The sequence below is a fragment of the Pseudopipra pipra genome, chromosome 7, assembly GCF_036250125.1.
Source record: "Pseudopipra pipra isolate bDixPip1 chromosome 7, bDixPip1.hap1, whole genome shotgun sequence".
Classification (NCBI taxonomy): domain Eukaryota; kingdom Metazoa; phylum Chordata; class Aves; order Passeriformes; family Pipridae; genus Pseudopipra; species Pseudopipra pipra.
In genome coordinates this window covers 7,529,212-7,542,180 of record NC_087555.1, presented here as the reverse complement: position 1 = coordinate 7,542,180, position 12,969 = coordinate 7,529,212, and the positions used below count along the sequence as shown (strand labels likewise).

Here is a 12,969-nt window from a genome sequence, read left to right as displayed (position 1 = left end):
TGCAGCCAACCAGAAACATCACCCAAATTCCCTGAGTTCCCACCCGTTGCCATAGGATGCTGGTACCTTTGTGCTCCGAGGATTTCAGAGGCTGCAGAGGGATGATGTCCCGTGGTGATGTCCCTTGGCTGCTAAATAAAAGCAGCTAAATTCTGTTGTGTTAAAAAAATAAGATAAAAATAAAGCACAGAGTTATTCACACATGGCAAAAAATAGAGCTGGTATGTGATGCCTGCCTGTAGTGTACTCCAGGAGCTGAAAAGGCATGAGCTGGCTTTCTGGAACCAAGGGAAAGGTATTATTTATAGCCAGGCTCAGTAAATCATTCTTTCGAAGGTTTGTTTCCCCTTCCTTTTGTAGCATCACTGTCCCTTTCCCTTTCCCCCCACTAGCAACATGGCACTGATTGTGCTCGAGCCTGTAGGCAGCATCCCTTCCTTCCCTGCTCCCAAACCAGAAGGCACCATGTGGCAGGGACACGTTCCCAGAGAGGGATTAAATCAGCGCCGTGCACCAGGGATGAATTTCCCTGTGCCAGACCTTGTGCTCCGTCGCAGGTGGACATTTGTTCCCAAACGTGGCCCTGTGCAGGTGCTTTGCTCCAGCAGGGATCTGACTGGGAGCCATGGGGTTATTCCCCACCTTCCCCAATGCCCTTACTCATTTTGTAAACCAAAACCCTGGGCATTTAAAGTCCAAAGGCGTGTGCTGAGCGATCAGCAGAGAATGAATCCGTGTCCTTACTTCTGACTTACCTGGCATGTCTTGAATAATGGATTTATCAGCATCAGGCACTGGGGAGGGGAATGGAGGCTGGTGCTGCAGGGTCCCAGGGTGTGAGGAGGGAAATCAACCTCAAGGCAGTTTTGGAGCAGCTGGTTGAGAGCGGGGTTGCTTTGGTCTCAGCTCTGCTGTGGTGGGTGCCCTCTGCGAGGGGCCGGGGGCCATGATTGTGCCATGACCCACCACAGCAGAGCCTGACCCCACCTGCCCCTGGCCTGTCTTCCAGCCCAGCACTTCATCGCGGCGACGGCGTGCCAGGAGCCGGACTACGGCTGGATGATCCGGCACTACTGCCTGAAGCAGTTCCAGCTCAGCATGGAGGGCATTGGGCAGCGGCTCTGGTGCGACTGGGATGAGACCGTGGGGTAAGTGAGGCCTCTCTGCTCGTCCCTCTAGTCCTGGCACCCCGAGACCGCCTGCACCTGTCTTTGGGTTTGGGGTTTTATTTCCTGGCGGGGGATGAACAAGGTGCTGTTTCACTCTGCTGCTGGGGCTGCCCTGGCTCCACCCCTGCTGGGCCCAGCCCCTGCTGGGGCTTCTCCATCCTGTGGGGCCACAAGGTGAGCTTGGAGGGGAGAGCACTGGACGTTGTCTGCCCGGACTTCAGTGAGGCTTTTGGCACCATCTCCTGTAAGATCCCCACAAATAGGTGTGGGCTGCATGGGCAGACAGCGAGGTGGGTTGGAAACTGCCAGAACAGCCAGGCCCAGGGGTGTCAGTTGTTGGACAAACACCAGTTGGAGGCCAGCAACTAGTGGTGTGTCCCAGGGGTCAACACTGCCCTGCTTAACCTCTCCATTAATGATGTGGGTGATGGGACCGAGTGTAACCCCAGCAAACCTTCAGATGACACCAAACTGGGAGGGGTGGGTGACACACTGGGGGTTGTGTTGCCATCCAGAGGCAACAAATCTAAAAGGATGGAGGAATGGGCTGATGGAACCTCCTGCAGTTCAACCAGGGGAAGGGCAAAGTCCTGCACCTGAGGAGGAACAGCCCCAGGCACCAGGACTGCTGGGGGCTGCCCAGATAGAAAACAGCGTGGCAGAAAAGGACTTGGGGGTCCTGGTGGGCACCAGGCTGAGCATGAGCCAGAAACATGTCCTTGTGGCAAAGAAGGGAATGGGCACAAACTGAGGCATGGGAGGTTCCCTCTGAACACCGGGAAATGCTATTCCACTGTGAGGGTGGCCAAGCAGTGGCACTGATAGCCCAGGGAGGATGTGGAATCTCCATCCTTGGAGATACTAAAAAAGCAGCTGGACGTTGTCATGAGCAACCAGCTGTAGGTGGCCCTGCTTGAGCAGGGGGGTTTGGACAAGGGGAGATGGGTCTCCAGAAGTTATCTCCAAGCTCAGCCATTCCATGGTTAAAGAGGCTTTCAGGGAGCCGAACCTGAGCAGTGTCTGGAAGTCAGGATGGTGGCTGTGCTCAACCACGTGGCTCAGCAATGGAGCTTCAGTCGAGAAGACTACAACTGTCTGGGAATCAGTGGGTTAAGAAAGAAGCAGATTGGGACCCCTGTCACAGCTTCTGGTGACTCACAGCTTGATGGACATATTTTCCATGAGATTTTTAATTTTTTTCTCAGCACTCCGGTTCTCCAGTCAGTCCAAAACTCAGCTTGAAAACCCCATAACCCACTGAGAGGCCCTCGGACCCTTTCTGTGAGAAAATCCCAGGCTGTCCCACTGGACCTGCTGGCTCACCCCCTGCTTCCAGGAGTTGTGTGTTGATTTTTCTAAGCAACTAGAGGGAGAGGCTGGAATGGTATGGCATGGCAGTCCTCTGCTAAGCCTCCTGTTTGTAATCAGTGTCAGGGAGTCAGTGGTGATTTATGACTTGGGAGAAGCAGAGATGCAGCTTCCCTAGTGGAGCATCTTTGGGGGATAATGAGGGTGATAAGGGAACCCTGCTCAGTGCAGCCCCATCAGGGAGAGCAGAGATGTTGTTTATGGGAAGTGTGTTTGATCGTGGGGGAATTTCTTTCAGTTTATTTTTATTGCAAACCACCCAAACAGCACTTTCCTTGGATTAGCTCTTTCCCATTTAGGATCAGCAGAGTTTTCTCCATACTACCATGGAGTAAATCATTCTCCTGATGAGAGGGTTTTGATTGAAGTTGTGAAGACCAGTCAGGGGTGGCCATGTGTCATCATGAGGGCTTGAAAAGAGAAAATAAAACCCCTTTTTCCACCCTCAGCTGACTTTCCATATTGTACAGCGTTGTTGGGCCATGGCCTTTCCCTGGGAAAATGAAGCAAAGGACAAAAATGAGCTCTTGGGACACCAGTGGGGATGGAGGTCAGCTGGAAACAGCGAGCAGGTGGTGCTGTGTGCCATGAGCTGTTTTGCCCAAAAACTAGAGGTTTTGCAAGATTTTGGTTGATTTCCTGCTTCATGGCTCTTTCTTCTGTGCCAGATTAAAAACTACACACACCTGTGTTTATGTATTTTTCGGTCAGAGGTTGGACTCAATGTTCTAGAGGTCTTTTCCAACTTTAATGGTTCTATGTTCTATTCTGTGATTCTAAACATACATACTGGGTGTGCTGAGTGTCCCCCAGGGGCAGGACTTTGCTTTTGGTCCTGATTCAGTGCTGTCTGCAGGCTTGATGAGCTCAATCCATCTTCTCCCCCAGCAAAGCCACTGCCCAGGGAGCAGAGGTGTTTAGAAGAGCTTGTTATCTCCAACATGCTGTTTTTCTCCTAAATAGCTTCAACTAAACTCGTTATCCTTGAGGCTCGTGGAGGAAATGTTGATAAGCTTGCAGTGTTTAATTTGATTGCCTGAGTCCATTTGCTCCCTGTGAACACATGGCTTGGGGTCACTTAAGAGGTGACATTCCTCTGATCCTCTTGTGCCCTCAGGACTCTGGGAAAAATCAAGCAGAAATAGCTCAGCTACTGCAGTAAATAAGCTGCAAGGATATGGGGTTTGGTTGTCTGCCTTGCTCAGCAGCCTTTGCTCCCTGAGTGTGTGTGGGAATCACCAACCCCTTTCGGACAATAAGCAGGAGTGGGCAGGGGGTGACATAGGTGGCTGGTCACCCCTCTGGATTAAGGGGAAGGATTTGACTTCCTCCAGGTGTGAGATGAAGAAATGGAAATAACCCACCTTTTGCCTAGAGCCTGTTCTTTCCGTATCTTCCCCCAAACCAAGGAATTTTGATGCTTGAAACCTGTCTGAAACAAGGAGAAACGCTGTGAGGTTTTGCCTCTGCCAGGGCCTGTACAGCTTCAGGTTTGGAGCTGTGATTTCCTATACAGCAGCATTTAGCAGGAAAGAGCCTGTAAGGCCCATCATTTCCTGCTCAATTGAGGGTGACACGATGGGAACATCTGGATAAATGAATTGTCTCAGCAGAGTTTGTAATTGTGGTTCGTTGGTCCTGTTTATAGGCTGCAGATGCTGCTCCCATCTTACCCTCAGGGGCATTACCTGAGCTCTGGCCTCACTGATGCTGCAGCATTCCGATGTAACCAAGGGGTCTCTCGGCACCAGGAGTGTTTGGTCAGGTTGGGCTTGGACCATGTGGACAAGCACCAGCTCTCTGGGAAGGTTTGTCCAACACCATTGAGCTCTGCTGGCTTCCTTAGCCATGCTTATTTAGGGAAGGTCGATGTTTCTGGATATGCAAGTCTTTATCGTGGACCAGGGGAACTCGTGTGAGCTGCTACACACTTTGGGAATGGGATGCCAGGTGGTTTTTAATTTAATAATTCATTCCAGAAGCCGACCATGAACAGTGTCTCCTGGGAAGGGAGAAGGACTGGAGTCCTTCCACACTGAGAGGTGTTTTCCCTTGGGTCATCTGGTTTTCTTCCCTGTCCTCCTCCCCAGAGGCCGAGTATTCCGGCGTGGCCTCGGGTGCTCCTTGGATCCTCAGCATTCTGGTGTTTTGTTTTCCAGGGCTTGTGGCTGCCCTGGGATTTAAAAGCCAGACTGGAGCTGCAGCAGGGGCTCCTCCATGCCATGGGCTCCTCCACTCCATGGTGGTGGCCGAGCTGCTTTAGCCAGGAGCTCAACTGTGCAGGATGAATTCTCCCAAAGACCAGCTTGGCTGTTTTGATTCCAGGTCCAAATTCATCGGCATGGTGATTGAGCCGGGGGATTAGCTGAGGTCTCCCTGGGGGCAGCTATTTTGGGGATGTGGAGCGCTGCTGGCAGAGCTGGGGCTGCTGGAGGGGTCGGGTGCCGGCCGCCCACCCACGAATGCGTCAGCAGGAGCTGGTGACTTGCAGCTATTTTTCCTGCTCGGCTCTGGCCGTGGCCAGGGAATGGATTTGCCTGACGGTCCGTGCACGGCGTCGGCGCAGCAGGACGGGGGGACGCAGCTGCGGGTGTCACTCCAGCCAAGCAAGGCATCCTCATCCCAAATATATCCACCCCGCGGCATGCCCAAATATCTCCAGGGAATGCTTTCCCCTCGCCGCGGGCATCCTGCGGGGAAGGAGCTCCCCGCGGGAGCGTGCTGGTCTGACAGCTGCAGCCAGGGGTGGAGCTGCCTGCTCCCGGCTCGCCTGGTACCCGGCCCTGGCTGGGGGCTGCTCCCGCAGCTGCCGGCACACTCACGCTGTGTCTTCACGTTATTTGTCCATTATTATTTACGCAAAACAGATTGATCCATTCCCTTATTATCTCATTATCTACTTATTTATCTTCAGCTCGCCAGGTCCCACTGGATACCCCTTCATCCTGTCTCCAAGCTTGCCCTGAAGAGGAGGAAATCAGTGTTTTCTGTTAATTTACAAAGCAAAAGGAAAGCCTTGTGGTGTTTTTCTCTTCCGAAGCGTGGAATTTGGGTAGGATAGGAAATATCTTTGTACTTGTGGCAGAAGAGAGAGCTGTCAGTCCTGTGAACCCCCACCACAGTGTAACACCGCCCGCATCCAGGTGTGGTCAAGGAATAAATGTCAGATCCAGTTCTAGTCTTGTTTGCAGTGGTAAAAACACAGAGGAATTCCTTGGGATTTATGGCAGTGTAAGCATTTGGATGCCATCAAACCCTTAATCAGTCCTTGACTGCTTCCCACCAGCAGCCTGGCCCCATCCCCATTCATCCCCATCCCCACAGCGTCCTTTAAACCTAAACCTTTTCCAAGATGACAAGGAAAACAGTTTTAATTGCAGTTCACATTGGGTAAGGAAAAATATTGAGAAGTAAGCTAGGCTGTACTTTTCAGGGCCAGCTGCCTGTCTCCCTGCAGTGGTGGGATCGTTTGGCAAAGTCTGCCCTGCTCCTAGTGCTATCCTACGGCAGCTCAGTAATCACAGCAAGGGAGAAAAGGCCTTCTCCAAGTGGGATGAATGTTAGAAGATATAGAGAAAGAAAGCCAGAATTTGTGACTTGCTCACACAAGTTGTTTGGGACAGAAGCTGTAGCTCTGTCAATAAATTGTTCAGGGCCTGAAACAGTCAAAGGTAACACCAATGTAAAAACCATGTAACAGTACAACACAGAGGATGGTCTGAGGTCACGGCAAGATCATGAGGCAGAAAAAGCAAACTTCAGCTGGAGTTTTCTGAATTAGCAAAAACCTACAAGTGAGGTGAAGTGAAGGAAGGAATAGGGCTCTTGGGAGCAACTCAAGCTTCCCTGCTTTGCTGTACTTGAGAGACTATTGGGTTTAATGTTGGTAGGATAGAATAACTAAGTAGGATAGAATAACTGAAGCACTTATTACAAGAAACAACTTGAGTTTCTTCAGCCTTTACCTAAATTTGGGCTGAAAGAGAGCAAGATATTAGATGTCAGGAACTGGTATAAAAAGGCATGTCACTGTTGTGTTGGGCAAAGCTGTGGTTTCTCTCGGGGATCTGTTGCTAAATCTCAAAGCTGGGACAGAAGGCCAGGAGTTTTAAAGTGCAGTTGTGTTTGGATGTGTCAGTAATGAAGAGTCTCTAATGAAGTGCAACAATTCATTCCATTTACATGCCTGTATGAATTGCAAAGGTAGATGTTCACAGGGAGCACAAAGCTCAGTGTATGGAAAGCATTCATAGGGAGATATCCTGGGTGAGAAAGAGGACTTAAAGTGTGAATTATTAATAGTTTAGGAACAGCTCAGTCAAACAGGAGAGGTTGTTGCAGTTTCAGATGAAGAGAAAGTGGTCAGAAAGCCAGGAGGGAGTCAATTCCTTGAGAGTCCTTGGAGACATTTAACTCAACTGCACAGGCTGGTTCTGCAGGTCTGGGGGTAGGAGGGACAGCAGCCTGGAAACAGCAGGGCAGGAGAAGGGTGCCTAAGCAGGGGGTTGTGATGGCATCGCTGTTTCTGTCTTCTGTTCAGAAATGCTTTGTGTAAAATTAAATCTGTTAACCAAACACAGTATTGTTGAAGACAGGATATAAACCTTCATTGTATCAGAAGCTGTCTGAAAAGGCAAATACAGATGTGTAATTTAATATGCTTAGTAGAAAACACACAGCTAATCTAAAGGGGGATTTTCTTAAGCAATATTTTATTTACAACTGAGGAGGAAAACGATGGATGGAGCACCTCACAGCAAAAAGTTAAAAATACCTCCTTCCCCCACCCCCCAAGCCTTCTTTCTGTGGGCAGTCTTTTTAGGCATAGCAGCCATGCAATTAATTGAAGTTGGCTAGGAGCCTGTAATGAACAGTCTAACATGGTGTAGCTGCTTTCATTAATAATATCATTGTCTTTTGTCAACTTTAATAGCAGTTTTTCCAGCTGGAAGAGGTTAAACAGATAGACAGGCAAGTCATAGAATCAGCCGGGTTGGAAAGGGCCTCTGAGATCATCAAATCCAACCCTTCTTTTTTTTTTTTTTTTTTTTTTTTTTTTAAGTCCATTCCGTACTCCGGAAAAATCCCACCCGTATTTTCCCCCATTCCGTTTTCCAGTGGAAATCCAGTCCGGGTTTGCCCCCACCCCCCCAAGCGGCCCCGGGACGCCCCGACAGAGGCACCGCAAGGTGTGAACCCCCCAAGGTGACACCAGAACAGTGTTTTATTTACTGTAACAAACACAGAGGATCACAATGCAATGAATTTCTTCCCAAACCCTTGTACCTCCGCACGCACACAAGGAGTAAATGCAGTGCAGTACCGAGCACGGGGCACTGGTGTCCATCCCAGATGGGTGTGAAGCAGCCACGTCACTGTATCAGTTCCATACATTTAGCTGTGCTGCTGGGTTTATATTGTGGGCGTTTACTGTCAACTGGCTTAAAAAGAAATGCAGCTTTTCTTTTTAAATATATCAAACCTGACGTTTTATTCACTTTTTGGGTTCACTTTTTGATCTCTCTATGTGGATGCTGTCAGAAGTTTGGCTAAAGGAATGAAAAGGAGTCAGGGTGTGGCTGCATCCAGTCTTAGCCCCAGACTTTGGCAGCAGTTTATGTTTAAAGAATTATATATGTGGAATTGAATGTCTGACTTTGTCTTGGCAAACCAAGTATATTTTATGAATAAATGAGTTATTTTATTAATGATGGTAACTATTAGACTAAAAGACCTTACTCAGAATTATTTTCTACACAGTACAGATAATTATAACTATGAATACGGTGCCCTATTTACTGAAGCAATATTGAAGCAATGCTATTAAAGCAAGCAAAATAATTATTAGGTAGAGATTGATGTTACTCACCCATAGCAATGGCCGTGGGTAAATCCTGAACCTCCCTCACCCTCACCCTTCTCCATCCATCCCTGGTAATTTTTGCAAATAGGGTACAGTTCAAGCTGCTTTACCCCCACTTAGGCAGAGAATCCTGCTACAACTTTCTCTCCAAAATTTTAACTCTGTGACTGAGGGTTACAACTCTGGACACCAGGAATACCATGATCATCCTTGCAGCTCCTGGAGCTCAGCTCAGCTTTGCCTGGTGTGGCAGGAGACCTCACTCTCCTCGGCTGGATTGTGGCAAGGGGAGGGAGGGCAGAGCTGGGCAGGAAAACAAGATATTTCACCGTCAGCCTGGGATGAATTCCCGGTGGGATGATGCTGGCATGGTGCTAATACAATAATGTGGCTCTGCTTGTGGGGAGAGAGAAGCAGATGCCGATTTGGAGATGCAATGGGATAAATGTTTGCCATGGCTGTGGCAGGGAAGAGTGCACTCAGCCCCGGGCATCAACACTGCTGCTCTCCAGTGGGATCTTGATCCTGTCTGACAAGGCATTGCAAGCAGCCTGGATCCAGCTGGTCTGGTTTATCCAATCCCAGCAAATGGATCCCTTTGGGATCCCTCTATGGTGCTGGGGATGCCATCCCATCCAGAGCAGGGGGGCTTTAACTAAGCAAAAATGAAAGGGACAAAAGACGTAGGGTACCGTAAGGCACCCCATCGGGATGGGGGGACTTCCTTCCGCTCCAGGACAGGCACTTGTAGCCCCACAGCCCCCTCCCAGTGCTGATCATGGAGCTGGAGCTGCTCAGCTCTTCTCCTCAGCTCCATCCTTGCATACGGAGCCGGCTGAGCGCTGCAATTCGGCTGCTGCCTCTGTGCAAAGGGCAGTTACAATTTGTCCTTTCATTGCTGGCACCATTTGGCTTTGGTTCCTTGAATGTCTTCACGTCTAATGATGGGAGCAGCTATTTATCTCCACGGAAGCACGGTCGGTCAGAGCCGGGGAAGGGCTCAGCCAGCTGCTGTATGGCCCTTCAGCTTCAAAAATAGCTTTTATTTGCCTCTGTTAACACTGTCCCTCTGGTTCCTGAAGATGCTTCGGCTCCCAAGATCTCCTAAGGATGCTGATGAACGGGAAATGGTAATTTTGCACATTGGGATGCTGAGCAGAATCTGCTTTTAGCAGCTGCAGGCACCCCATTAATTAAATCACTGGGCTCGGCAGGGGCTCCCAGTGGTGTTGCCGTGTGCCCGTTGGCACAGCCTGCCCCGAAACCAGGCTGAGGAGCTGCACAGCAGCTGTGGAGACTGGCTGGGAAGCTGCTTATAAAATATTTCTTCCCCCAGGTGGGTTTTTAATTGGCGAGCTGGGGTTTGGTTTGCTTTGCTTCTCTCGGATTAGATGTGACTAATTGGGATGGGGGAAAAAATTAAGTATTTTTATGCATAGCCAGTTTTAAAGGAGGGAGGGTTTGAAAGGCACTGTAATACCTGTCCTTCCAGAGGATGGCTGGATGGCCCAGCACAGGGACAGTGCCTCTGGTTCAAGGCTGCTCCTGGTTTTCTAAATGTTTAAAAGGAAAAAAAAAAGGAAAAATGGACTTGCTGGCCATAGAGGTGGGATGGGTTGTGGTCCTGCACAGCTTCAAAGCAGGCAGCTGGTTCCTATGCAGTCTCCTAATTTTTAGGCAATTAGAAGGAGAATTTTAAGTAGATTTGATGTAATTACTTCTGTCCCCCTTTGGTTGAATCTGCACAAGCTGGAGGATGGTGCTCCAAAGGCCAGCAGCCAGACAAGCTGGCATGGGTTTCCTGAAGGTCTTTGCTTAAAATCTGGGTCCATCCTGTATTTTCTAATAGCACTGGTTCAGCCATGAAATCCCTTAAAAATTACCACAAACCAAACAAAAACACTCCAAACCTGTTATTTCTGTAAATATTATTTCTGTTTTTATGTCCTTCTGTAAATGAAAACCACTTCTGCTTTTGGCTGTGGGTGAGCACTTAGAAGTGCCACCAAAGTAGCAAAATCTGACTAGAATGTAAAAAAACCCCCATATATCTTTATACCACTCTAGCTAAAAAAAAATTAAAAAAAACCATATAGTTTTATACAGGTTATATAAATGAAAAAAAAAAACCCTACATATTTTTATAGGGCCAGATATATCTATCTAGCTACAACCTCAAAAAAAATAGCTAAAAAATTTAATAAGTAATAACTCAAATACAATCTCAAATATCACACCTTTGTCATAGAAAGTGCATAATATGTTGCACAAGGCTATATTTTATATATCATATATATTATATATTATATGGCTTTTATATGTTACGTATTATAAATTAAATAGTATATACTTTTTATTACATATTTTATATTCAAATTATATAGTGTATATTAAGTATTGCATAATTTTATATTTTATAATTTTATATTGTCTATATATGTAATTATTATAATCATACATTATTATATAACATATATATAGTGTATAATATATAATGTATAATAGCATGTTATATAATATATAATATAAATAAAATATAACACAAAATATAATGATGATAATATGAATATACATATTATGTATATTATACTATAACACAGTAATATATTACTGAATATTAATAAGATTATTATTATATAATAATATAAACATTATATAATGGATAATAGATAATATATATTATGTACTGTATATTATCTGTAAATGATATATTTAATGTTATATAATATTATATATGGTGTACACACTATTTTTTGCTGTGTGGGGGGAGGTGGTGTGCCTGTGTCCGGGTGCTGGTCCCCGGTGCCCCCCCGGTGCCCCCCCGGTGCCAGCCGGTGCCCTTGCCTGTGTTGCAGCACGTACGGGGAGCTGACCAACTGCACGGTGCTGATCGCCGAGAGGCTCGACTGCTACTGGCCCAACCGGCAGGTGGACGAGTTCTTCGTGGCCGTGCACAGACAGTACTTCAGGAACTGCTCCCCGTCCGGGCGGGCGCTGCACGACCCCCCCAACGCCGTCCTGTGCCCCTTCATCCTGCTGCCCGTGCTCGTCACCCTGCTCATGACCGCGCTGGTGGTGTGGAGGAGCAAACGCAGCGAGGGCATCGTGTAGGGAACGCCCCGCGGCCAGCCCAGGGGAGCGACGGGGGGATCTCCCCTGGAACGTGCCTGGTTTTTTTGGGAAGACCCTGGCAGAGGAGCATCACGGAGGGTACCAAGCTCTGGAAGCAGAGACAGCATCGCCACTGCTCCTCTTCACCAGTACCCTCTGTGCCACACCCCCGGCGGTTTCCCAATGAATGCATCATTTAAGACAGGGTTGTTGGGCAAAATGGGATTCTGGGGGCCAGGGAGGCTGTCATGGACTGCCCGGGCAGCTGGGAGTTCTCCTGGGATACCGGGGAGCACCACTCACCCCAGGATCTGCACTGCTCTGCTCCGCCTTTCCCAACTGCTTCCTCCCTGGCAACCCCCAGCACTGTGTGCCAAGAGAGAAGAATTTTTAAAGGGAAAAAAAAAACGTACAAGGAAAGGGGGTGTGGGGAGTTGAAATCCTACTGTTCCCGCAGTGCCGGCGCAGCATCGACATGTGACTGCGAGGCCGGCAGGTCTGGGCACAGAGAAACCTCCACGGCTTCCTCTTTTTGTCCCTTTTTTTTTGTTCAGCACACTTGGAAAGGCATCTTTTCCCCCCGTCCCCAGCCTAAGGACAAGGCCTGCACAGGGTGGGTTTTGCCCTGGATGACAGGCAGCAGTGGGTGAAAGTTGGCACTGGGAGCTGGTGGCACTGGTGGTAACTGTGGCAATGCCCCGGGGGGCTAATGAGGAATGGGAATAAGGTGCTTTTCCTATCTAAATAAATAAATACCTACATAAACCAGGTGCCTGTCTCTGGTGCAAGTCCTCAGCTCTCACCCCTTCTGTGAAGGCTGAAGTCAAAGGCCCCCCCTTAATGCCCAGAGGCCACCCCAAGTGTTGATCCCCACCCCGTGGGCACTGGGTAGCACTGGGGGTCCCAGGGAGGGGGATGGAAGAGCTGCCCCTGAGCCAGCAGGGTCCCTGGGGATCCCTAGAGGGGGGTTCCTGGGTGTGGGTGGGCAGGTCAGGGGTCCACCCCTTTGGCAGCATCCAGGAATGGGGTCACATATGTTAGTGGGAGACTGGGCAGCACCTGGGATGGGGTGGGACCCCCAACCCTACCACTGGTCTCCGCCATCCCCAACAGGTCTAGACCACTCCAGACCCCTTCAGTACCTTGCTGGCTCAGGGTTCCCTGGGGAGACCCAACTGCTATTTACCACGGGCTCTCACATTTCCCAAAAAGCCCTCCCAAATGGACAAGCCAGGCAGTGGGACACACAGCCCTCTGCCTAACCCACCCAGCCTTCTAACCCAAACCAGTCTATGATTCTACCAATATACACAGAAATACATATAAATACACATATATTTATAAATTTATAACCCCCCCAGCTCCTTGTGTTCAGGAAAAATTAATTCAGTTTATTTTCCTGGATGGTGAGGCTCTTGTAGGATGAGGATGAGGTGTAACATTTTCCTGGCCTTGTGC

At 48.8% G+C, this 12,969-nt stretch overlaps 1 protein-coding gene across 1 annotated transcript in view; it reads left to right on the top strand.

Annotated features, from left to right (window-relative positions):
* The window catches only part of LOC135417533 (RNA-binding protein 44-like), a 36,937-nt gene extending 24,656 nt beyond the window's left edge, over positions 1-12,281 (top strand). The window contains exons 16-17 of the mRNA XM_064661856.1: positions 1,010-1,148; positions 11,256-12,281. Coding sequence (XP_064517926.1) covers positions 1,010-1,148; positions 11,256-11,511 — 395 coding nt within the window. The 3' untranslated portion in view covers positions 11,512-12,281. The remainder of the gene's footprint in view (positions 1-1,009; positions 1,149-11,255) is intronic.
* Positions 12,282-12,969: the final 688 nt, after the last annotated feature.